The sequence below is a fragment of the Gavialis gangeticus genome, unplaced genomic scaffold (assembly GCF_001723915.1).
Source record: "Gavialis gangeticus isolate Ggan-Ray unplaced genomic scaffold, GavGan_comp1, whole genome shotgun sequence".
Classification (NCBI taxonomy): Eukaryota; Metazoa; Chordata; order Crocodylia; family Gavialidae; genus Gavialis; species Gavialis gangeticus.
This window is the reverse complement of record NW_017729018.1, coordinates 13,401,009-13,411,464: the sequence shown is the minus strand read 5'-3', so window position 1 is coordinate 13,411,464 and position 10,456 is coordinate 13,401,009. Positions and strand designations below refer to the sequence as shown.

General features: G+C 44.0%; 1 protein-coding gene across 7 annotated transcripts in view; it reads left to right on the top strand.

The window, feature by feature from the left end:
* GATAD2A (GATA zinc finger domain containing 2A) overlaps window positions 1–10,456 on the top strand; it is a 95,927-nt gene that overhangs the window by 64,097 nt on the left and 21,374 nt on the right. For 3 of the 7 annotated variants that reach the window (XM_019513594.1, XM_019513589.1, XM_019513588.1), the window contains exons 1-2: window positions 979–1,002; window positions 1,750–2,021. In XM_019513594.1, the coding sequence (XP_019369139.1) occupies window positions 991–1,002; window positions 1,750–2,021 (284 nt within the window). In that variant the 5' untranslated portion in view covers window positions 979–990. Of the gene's footprint in view, window positions 1–978; window positions 1,003–1,029; window positions 1,233–1,749; window positions 2,022–10,456 lie in introns of those variants that run through there. The other 4 variants (XM_019513591.1, XM_019513590.1, XM_019513592.1 and 1 more) reach the window with 2 other exon arrangements.

Here is a 10,456-nt window from a genome sequence, read left to right as displayed (position 1 = left end):
GGGGGGGGGAGGCAGTGGGGGAATCTAGAGGCCTGATCCCTTGCCTCTTGCTCCTTGCCTTCTGCTGCCTGTCTCTCTTGCTACTCACCTCCCCCACTGTCTGCCTCCAGTGCTTGCACCCTCTGGCATCTGTGCTCCTGCCCCTGCTTGCTATGTATCCTCCCCATTGTCTCTGCTCCCATCCCCACCTGCCACTCCACAATTGCAGACACCACTTTTTTCCAGCTATCTTATATTTTTTCTAAACAATTGCATGCCAAAGAACCACATTTTTCCAATTATTTTACCTTTTTTCTAAACAACTGCACGCCAAAGAACCACGTTTCCCCTGACTATCTTAATTTTTTTTCTAAACAATTGCACGCCAAAGAACTTCTGTGCCAACTTTTGCACAGAAAAACTTCTTGCAGGTTCTCCTGCGATTACAGCTCCTGCTCCCATTAAGTCTGCAAAGCTGAGCCGGCGATGCATTATGGGTCCAATGCCCTTTCCCCCCCTTCCCCCCCCATGCACACGTCCACAAACCTATTAAAAAAGCTGTTTGAAACTTAAGTTCAACTCCTGTGTGTCCTCATTTTTGGCCTGCCTCTGAATTCAATGTAAAAAAAAAAAAAATCTTTTTTCCCCCCTCCCCCCTTTTCTTAAGACAACTTTTCCCAAAGTGACAGGGGTGTCGGGGGAGCACATGAGCGGTGTCCTGGGCATGTGTGGCATGTGCAAGTGCAGTGCGGTCCCTTTAAGAGCAGGGATGCTCTCCCGGACTCGTGCTCTGGAATGCCAGCAGCCGCCTCGCCGACAGACACTGCTCCTGCTCCTGCGGCTGCTGTCGTGTCTCGGCGAGGGTTAACAACACTTCAGCTTGTTGTCTGGAACCGGTTCAGACTGGTTTTCGAGAAAGTGCTTTGTCTCTCCGACTGAATCCTGGGAAGGGTCATGTGGAGCCCAGTGATGTCATGGGATCAAACCCTGACTCAGCTGTTTGGATCAGATATGTGTCTGCAGGTACAGGCTGAAATGCCAAAGCTCACCCGAAAAGCAAAAGTTTCTGTGACTTTGGCACACAACGAGTTAAGTGTGATCCCGCAGGAGTTAAGCACTTCCTGTGCAGCGAGTGGAAAAGCCTGGCTCATTCATTAGGAGGGAAGAAACTATCAACTTGAATATTACAATGGCAGTGTCTTAATCTCTAGTGGCAGACTATCAGGAAATATGGAAGACACTCTTCACTCAGGGTGTGGTAGTCCTTTTTCCCCCCCGTAACATCAGGTTTCTGAGACTTGCAAGCAGATACAGGTGCTGAGAAATCCGTGGCAGGAAATCCCAGAAAGGTTCTAGTCCAGATGATGATGATTTTTTTAATATATAATTATTTTTTATTTGCACGGGAGGCAAATGCGTTCCACTTTCTTGAGAAACATCCAAACTTTTGTTGCAGCTGTGAGTCTGTACAGTCCTGGGTATCCTGCAGGATATTTTTATGGCATGCTTCTTCCAGCTGTAGTTGCTTTAAACTAAGAAGTGCAACTACAGTAATGCTGCGTAGCTCCATAAGACCTGGGTCTGAAGTTCTCTTACAATAGGGCGAGCAAGCAAACTGTCAGCACTTTTTATTGCACCTTCTCAGGATCTCTTCATTTGCAGCGACACTCTACTTTGTCCTATTTTGAAATTAAGATGATTGGATTTTTTTTAATTGCTCCCCCATCCCTTAAAATGCATTTAACTGACTTTTCTCTCCTTTTTTTCCAGTGTCTCACAATGACAGAGGAAGCATGCAGGACACGAAGTCAGAAGCGAGCGCTAGAACGAGAAGTAACACAAAATGACGTGGATAGTAAAAAAATAAAAATGGAGAAAGGACTGTTGGGAACAGATATAAAGACTGAAGGTGACATGAAAATAAAGACAGATCCTGGATCTGGAAAAGTGCAAGGATTATTGAAAGGAGGGGAGGTAAAAGCAACCATTAAAGTTGAGGTGCAGACGGGAGATGAGCCTGTGGACATGAGTACCTCAAAAAGGTGAGTGTAACCAGGTGCTGCCAGCATACTTCACTATTCAAGTTATGTGCACACCAGAATTGAAAAGATCAGTGAGCAGACACTTGGAAAGACCTCCAAGCTTCTCTGCGGGATGGCTGCAAGCTGTAAATACGCATGCAAACTGCTGAAGGAGGTGCGGTGTTGTAGCTTCAGTATTCCTCCTCAGATCCAGCTGCTGGTGCTGCACAGTCTCGAAGTAGCTGCTGCTTTATTTTTTCCCAGCTTCATCTTCATAGCAGCTTCCGTGGGAAATGAACCTATTTAAATGAGGAGATACAGGCATGAATATAGATGGGGTATGTACTGCGCTGCTCACTCTCGAGGTCACTCTCATATGGTAAGGCCTCTTTGCACCCCATAAGCATGAATGACGTAGGAAGGGGCTAAACTGTCCTTGTGACCATACATGAGAAAGTGGTTTTGATGCATCTTAGCCCTTGTGCACATACTGCTAGGACTTCAGAGAAGTTGGGGGAAAAGCCTATTATAAAGGGGCTGATGATTTAAGGTACCTCCATTTTTCATGCCTAGTCTAACATCTTCAGAGGGTATGGTTTTGTTTGGGTTTTTTTAAGGAGGCAAGTGCCTGCTGTTCTCTTTTCGGAGGCGGGGAGGGGAAGGGGCTGTTTTTTGGACTAAGTCTGACACCCTAAAAATGGAAACATCCAATGTGACCAGCCATTTTGGGGGAAAAATTGCTCTTGGTTTACTAATCAAGGTTGTTTTAAAAAAAAAAATACAAAACACATGTAGTACTGAGACATAAATAAATGACCTGCAGCACATGGAAACAGTGCTTTCAAAACCATCACCCAAAAGTTGGGTTACAGATTTATCAAGTTTCTTCTGCATATTGCCTGTCCCGCAATCAGGTCAGGTACCAGGATTACAAGTGGTGATCCTGAAAATTCACTTTTTTTCTTGTCAAAGAAAAGACCTGGAGCAGACATACTTTGGGATGCAGTGTGGTGTGGTGTTCGGTGCATAGTAAAGTAAGTCAGGACTCCGTAAGTGTAAAACTGTTATTCCTGGCTCTGCCAGTAATATCAGGGAACTAATACACCAAAGCAGAAATGATTTGTCCATTTGCAAAATGGGCTAAATTTTCCCAGAGTTGTTGAATGTCTTAAGAGTATAAAGTGTCGAGATCCTTGAATAAAAGATGGTTTGTAGCAGTTTAGATTTACTACTGCTTCACTAGTCAGAACAGAAACTAGAAGTTCCTGTTGAGTATGCAAATTTGTATGTATTTAAAAAGCAAGAAAGAAAACTGTAGAGGGGAATAAAATTAATCTACCCTCACTGTAGAACTGTGATGAGTTTGAGTTATCCACCTATTCCTATGCTCTGCTTCTGCTTTTTGAATAAGTAGTTTTACTGCTTGTTTTTATCTTGTCCGGTGATACATTATATCACTTTGGTACATCCAGAACATTTCTTGCAACAACTTGGACTTAGTACCAATTCCTTGGACCATATTCTTTCCTCTGTAAACTCACCTGGAACCAGGGCATCTCCCAAGGTTGCTCAAGGTGATCTTTCAGTATGATTGGTGATGAAGACAACTTTTATCAGATATGAGTACAATATTGATGTAGGAAGAGGGAGTAAATGGATAACTCCCATGCAAAAGAATTTTGCTTGTTTCTCAGAGAATGAGGAAAAGGATCCAGATGATTAAAAAAAAAGATGCCCTTTTTTGAAAGCAGTTATGCCTTCTAACGTTATCCCAGCTTGCTAACTAGTGTAACTACTTGAAATGCTTTCTCCGTGGAAGAGAAGATAATATGTGGGTTCAGTTCCCAGCTTTGCAGCGGATTTCTTGCATGCACTTGGGCAAGCTAGACTTAAAGGGAGAGTCTTAGCATTCTAGCAAAGTCTTTTTGAAAGCATCAAGTTTTGGGGTGCTTCACCTGTCCTGAGCCAGCTGTGACCTCACAAGTACAGCTTCCGGTTCTTGTCCATGGGTGTTCACTCGCCTTTTGCACTGTGAGACTAGTATAAGCCAGACTTTGAACAGGAGCATTCACGGTTGATTTTTCAAAGAGCCTCCATAGAAAATATTACCATTTAAAAAAAAAAATTGAGATGTGCTCCACCCCGTGCATGCTGTGTAATAGCTCTGCTTCTGAATCTAATAATCGTGACTTCTTTGTGGGTATGGAAGAAAGTTTACCTGTGTAAGGAGGTTGCAGTCTGTAGTATCTGGATCTGAAACTTAATGAAATCTGTTCTTCGCCTGGCTTTGGATCAGGCCTTTGGTTTCCAGTTGGAGATAGAATTGTGAAATGTCACTTGTATCTGTTATGATCATGGCTCAGAAGGGGAGGGATAAAACAATGGGGTGCCCTGCCTGCGGAAGAGGAATGTAAATGATTCTGTGGAAGGTAACTACATCCCCAGGCTTCCTGTCTCTGCTCCAGACTGATGATAGCTCTTTGCTTTCAATATGTGATCAAGTGTTTGGGCGCTCAGATGGTCGTGAGCAGCCTGCTTAGGTATATGGATCCTTTACATCTTGGCAGAGGCAATAGATGATGAGTTGCATGGGGCCATAGGACAGATTTCATCCCTTGGCTATGTCAAAATCCAAATGTCATTTTTGTAGGTGGCATTGAGACCTTAAAGTATCAGGCTGGGCCTCTTGGTTTGAGACTTGCGTTTCCAGACTTCCGATATTTATGAGCCCAGAACACAGTTGATGTAAGACCCGCATCTTTGAAACAGTTGATTTGTTTTGAAGACTAAATAGAACGATTTCTGAGTGATTTCTGATCTAAAAAAACCTCCTTGCTTGGGTTAATCTCAATTTAATATTTTAAAACTTGTGTTGATGAACACTGACTTTTTTCCCCCATTGGGAAAGTTATCAGTTGATCACTGAAGCTTTACCTGATCTCACACTGATTATCCATTCATTCCTTATGAATCAACTTTAAAAAAAAAAAATTGAAATCTGAACCTGAAGACACCTTTGGGTTTAAAGAAAGGAAAACAAAAGAAAAATTTTGGAAGTGTTTCTGACTTCTAATCTCAAGATCTAGGGGGAAAAAAAAAAAGGAAGTTAAAAATAGTATCTGGTTTCCTTCTGGCATCACAGAACGAGCTCAACAGAAGAGAGTCTGTGGTGGTAAAAAGTTTGTGACGAGAGGTCGTACAAGGCCAAACCAGCGTCTTGCTCCCGTGTGTGTTTGCAGCAGCGTAGCTCGTTTTGAGAAGTGGACCAGCAGGCCAGATCTGCCGTGGAGAGTAAAAAGGGACGGAAAATGGCTTGTGCCCATGCTCTAAATGATGCAGAAATGTGACGATCATCTTACAAGTGATATTGGAGAAATAAGCATTGATGGACGGGGAATCGCTTGACAGGGTTTGACTCAATTCAGCTCCTTTTTAAACACATGAACAAAGCAGTTAATAGCACAGTAATTCAGAACAGCTTCTACCTAGCTGTGATCATCAGACTTTTCTTGGATTTCTTTCAGTATTTTCTTGCAGTAGCTTTCAAGCAAAATCAGTAAGGGAGCTGCTCCGCTTAAGAAGTGTAAACCCCCACCTCCCTCTTCCCCTTGCGGGGATGGAGACCTGCAGAGGCCCTGCTGAAATACAGCATCTTCTGGATTATCAAACATCAGCTCTCCAGCACTGTGGTACTGACACTGCTCTGATATCACCACCTTGGAAACTGTGCTTCTCTGCAGAGTTTAAAAATACCAGCAAAGGGCATGAGAGCTGAAAGAAGTTAGCCAAAGAGTATTCTGTCTCCTGATCCACTGCTTTTTTGCTCAATGGCATTTTTAAATCAGCTTAAACTTGTCATGGCCCTTTTAAACTTCCTGGCTCATCGTCCTGTAGCAGTTTGGTAGTATGTCATATTCCTGAGTCGCCTTTTCTCTCCTTTGCTGGGAAAGACCTTAATAAACCGCCACGGGGAAACAGTAAAACCCCTTCATAAAATATAGCTTAAAGTTGTCAGTGGCCTTTTTATTATACCCAGGAATACACCATGGACTAAAATAGATGGTATGTGACTGCAAGGACTTCTCTGCCTACCTCCGAACATGCAGTTTTTACAAGGACTGAAACACGTCCTGTACCACGGGGGTCCGACTCTGGGCAGCGTTCGTCCCCCATGCTGGAGTGGCAGAGATAACCAGGTGATAACCTCTGTGCATATCTGGTGTCCGTCTTCAGCATGCAATGAACCCAGGTCAGTGGTGCCCAGGTGTGAGCACTCCCAAACCAGTACCGTACCCACGCTGCTGTGTTCTCGACACTTGCACATGTTTTGGGGTGCCAGGGCCCACCTGTGGTGCAGGCTGAGATGCTGGAGGGTTCATCTCAATCAGTTGTAATGCATTTTGTATTTTCCTAAGGGGAAGTTTTGGGTGGGGTCTTTGTGAACCAGCAGCACCCTGCAGTGAGCATGCTGGCAAAAAGTCACAAAGCGGGCAGGTCCCAGCCTTTCTCAAAGCCTGAGCCCCTGAATCCAAGTTGACAGGGGGTTGTGCACAGCATTAGGGGTGTTTGAACTAACAGCCTAGCTCGTGGCATAGTGAAGATGTACATGAACTAGGAATCCTGCCTTTTTCTGATTTAAAAAAAAAAATCCAACATCCTCTGCTTTACCCCACCCCCAAACCCACAGTTTTCTCTGATTAAAACAAAACACCTCTATATATTATTTGAATTGATACAGTGTTTTGTTTAATAACAGGAAAATGTGGATTTGGTGGGGGGAGGGTTAGAGCAGACAATTTTGGTTTTTTTTTTAAATGGGACAAAACCAGGATCCCTGCCGATGACTCTGCCTTTATGGGTATCTCCCTGGCAAGCCCATGCACATGCACGTAGTCTGTTGTCAGCTAGTGCGTGTGAGCTGCCATTTAGTTGCTAGACTGTTAGGGCTCGTTGTGCTTCTGCTTGGGGCAGCTACAGAGTGACTTCTTCCATGAGGATCCCCTTGCTAGCTAGCACAGACTCTGATGCAGCAAGTCTGATTCCCATTGCCATGCTGGCAGGTGAAAGAATTCGTGTTGCGCTGCACGCCATCCTGCTCACATAGGATCAGACCTTCATAGTAATGTGTTCAGGTCTCACAGGGATGGTATAAATTCTGTTAATCCAAAATAAAGAGAAGTGTGCTGCTATGAGAGATGCTTGGATGCAGTTTGTACACCCAGGACCATGGCTTGTCAGTCTGACCGTATGTACTGGGGAGAGTTGGAAATCAAGCCTGAGAGAGTCCTTTGGGGTGTGCGGGCAATGAGCCGTTTACGTATAGCTCCTCCAGCACATACCCAGCTCTCAGGGATGTTGTTGAATATTCCCTGCTCAGTCTTTCGTTACGCAATCTGAAGCAAGCAAAAGAAAGATACCTTTCTCTTTCAACTGAACTGGCCTAGCTCCACCGATAGCTTCACTTAACACCAACGGAGATCCATCTTAACACCTTTTAGCTCCGTTTTTTGGAGAGGCTGCAGGTGGCCTGCTTTGAAATGAAACCCGGTAAAGATGTTAAGCAGCCTTGTTTCTGAGTGAGGCTTTCAGTGGAGTTATTTTGAGTTGGGAGAACAAAGGTGGCCGCTTTTGCAGGTGATGCTCTTGGTGGTAGACTAGGGTGCAGCCTCGGGTCCGGATTCTACATTCCAGCTCCTGGGCCATGTGTTATGGCCGATAAAGGCAACGATGCCGTAGAGAAATTGCTGTCACCCTCTCCCTTTTTCATATTTCCCTCTCCTTTTAAATATGCCTGAATTTTGATTTTCCTTCCAACTCCACTCTAGTGGCTTGATCTTAGTTGAGTCCATGTATTCCCCTTGGTCTGAAGAAGAATCCCGCGACCCATACCATTATCAGTGCATTAAAGGCTATAGGGCTTGGCTCTTTCGAGCTAACACCGTTCTTCCTCCAGTAAAAATGGGAGAGCAGCTAAGCCGTAACATTTACTTGCTTTTGATGCAGTAAGTGATTTTATGGAAGTTGGTCTCCTTAGGAGCAAACCTATTTATTATTTAAATTTCCATGGGCCATCCCCATGCTTTTCAGCTCCGGTTCTTTCAAAATTACATGCAGGCTGGCTGGCCTTAGCCACTGCTTGTTTGTTTTAAGTGAAAATTGCCAGGAAAAATGAGGGTGGGGAAATCTGTAGGCTTCCCTAGAACGATGGAGTCTTGCCAACTAGTCTAATCACAGAAAGTTGTTTTTTTTTCTGTGCAACTCTTCCAGCGTGTGGTTTGGGGAACGTTGCTCTTGTCCCGGAACTACCCATTACGGTTCCGGGAAAATTGCATTAGCAGGGCATCATGTCCTCCTTTTGTTGTACAACATCACTAAAAATAACCACTTGTGTTTTGAACTACTTGTATTTTAACTCGCCTGTTAAAGTTACATGCTCTGAGCTGTGTTGTGGGGCCCTTGATGGAGAATTTACTGTTGTCTTTTTCCCATTGGAAGAGGGAAAACTTTTTGTGGTGGTTCTCCCATCTTCTCCCAAAAAAGTTTTTCTGCATTGGCTCGTGTGGCTGGGCCATGATGGGAATGTATCTAGAGCATGTTCTTAAATGTGCTTTATTTAATCTAGGATGGGTCGGTTGTTCCTTACCTGTGATGGGTCGGCTGTTACTGCTTTGGCTGGAGCCGTGCACGAGCTGAACTCAGTACAGGTCCCAGGGCAGTGTAAACGGGGCTCTGCCACATTTCAAGTTTCACACCAGTGGTTAAGGGGTAGCCCCGATGTGGTGGGGCTCCATTACAAATCAAGTGTGCAGCAAAGGTTGAGTAAAGGTCACTGTGGCAAGCCCAGGGGGCAGGTTTCTCGCTTTTGTGAATTTCTTAACTTCAAAATACAGGCCCAGCTCCATGAAATCCTTCCCCCTTCAAAGCAGCAGCATGGGAGAAAGGAAAATGTAATTGTCTTGTTTCTGTTTCAGTAGTGTACCAAATCTGTCAAGATTTCCATTGATGCTTTTTGGAGTCTCGTGGATATTTGAAATCCCTAAAAGTTTGCTTTCCTTTTTTTCTGCCTTTTCTCTTTTCCCTCTTTACCTTCAGTGCCTTGAGGGGAGAACATATGGAGGTTGTTGGATAAAATAAGGAAAAACTTATTCTCACCCACACTCATGTTGTGGGTTAGGGATTAATCCTGCAGGGCCATAGTTCTCATACCTGCTTTACTTCCTAGCAGATGGAGAGAGACTTCCTAGATGTCAAAGGATTGCAGCTTGTGGGATGAGGAAGATGAGACGCTACCCAAAGAACCTTGTCTGAAGATTTGTGGAGATGTGATATTTTTTTCCAACTCTTTAGTTGGTCTAATAATGTGGTATCTTTTATTAGGCCAACTAAATAGTTGGAAAAAATTGTTCTTTACGAGCATTCAGGCACAAACACCCTTCTTCAGACTCTCCTTATGCCTCAAGAAGGGTGTTTGTGCCTGAAAGCTTGTAAAGAACAATTTTTTTCCAATTTAGTTGGTCTGATAAAAGGTATCACGTTTACTCAAAGGACCGTGTCTGCTTATGTCCTTAGAGCAAGATAGCTATTACCAACATCCACAAATCTTCACACGTTATAAGCATGGAAGACTTCCTATTTTTATTTTTTTTTCCAGGCTAACGTATGCCATTGAGATGAGCCCAACCTGGATAACTGTTCAGTTAATTGTGGTTTTTGTTAAATTCCTATTCGGAAAAAAAAAATGCTTTAGCAATTTGTGCTGGATTTAACAAGATAATCTGTTGTATTGCTTCTAAGGTCGGCTAGGCCAAAAGGTAATGAGTCAACGTCCGTCTGAGTGGGGCCAGTCTGTTGACCCAGGGCAGGCTTACTTGCATGGGAGCGCATGTAGCCTACTGACACTTAAGGAATTATCTTTATAACCACCTCAAAAGTATTACAAAACACAATGACAGGCTGGCGCTCTGCAGCTCAACAGGCAGCGCCAAAGTCTTGGAAGATGCGGTTCACTGTAAACATCGCCAGTTTGTTTTAACACAAGATAACAGGGGGGACAGCTGGGAGTGCAGAATCGGGAGGTGGACATTTCACAGCCTTTATCACAAACAAGGGCTGCAAAAAAGCCCTTTTTGAAAAAGAACTATTTGCATCACAACCATGACACTGAATGACGCTAATAAACTATCCTAGACCAGAGAAGTAGAGAGGCCCAGAAAAGCGAGCTCTCTAGCTGAAGCGCTTCCAGAAAATGTTTTGGGTTGGTTTTTTTTTTTTTTTTAGTTTCCTTGAATTTTAACGGAAGCAAAACTGCCAGCCAGCTACATCATAGAATCATAGAAGTAGGGTCGGAAGGGACCTTGTAGATCTTCAGGTCTGACCCCCTGCCTGGGCGGGAGAAAAGACTGGACTCAAATGAGTCCAGCCAGGTAGTCATCAAGCCTCTTCTTAAAGATCCCCAC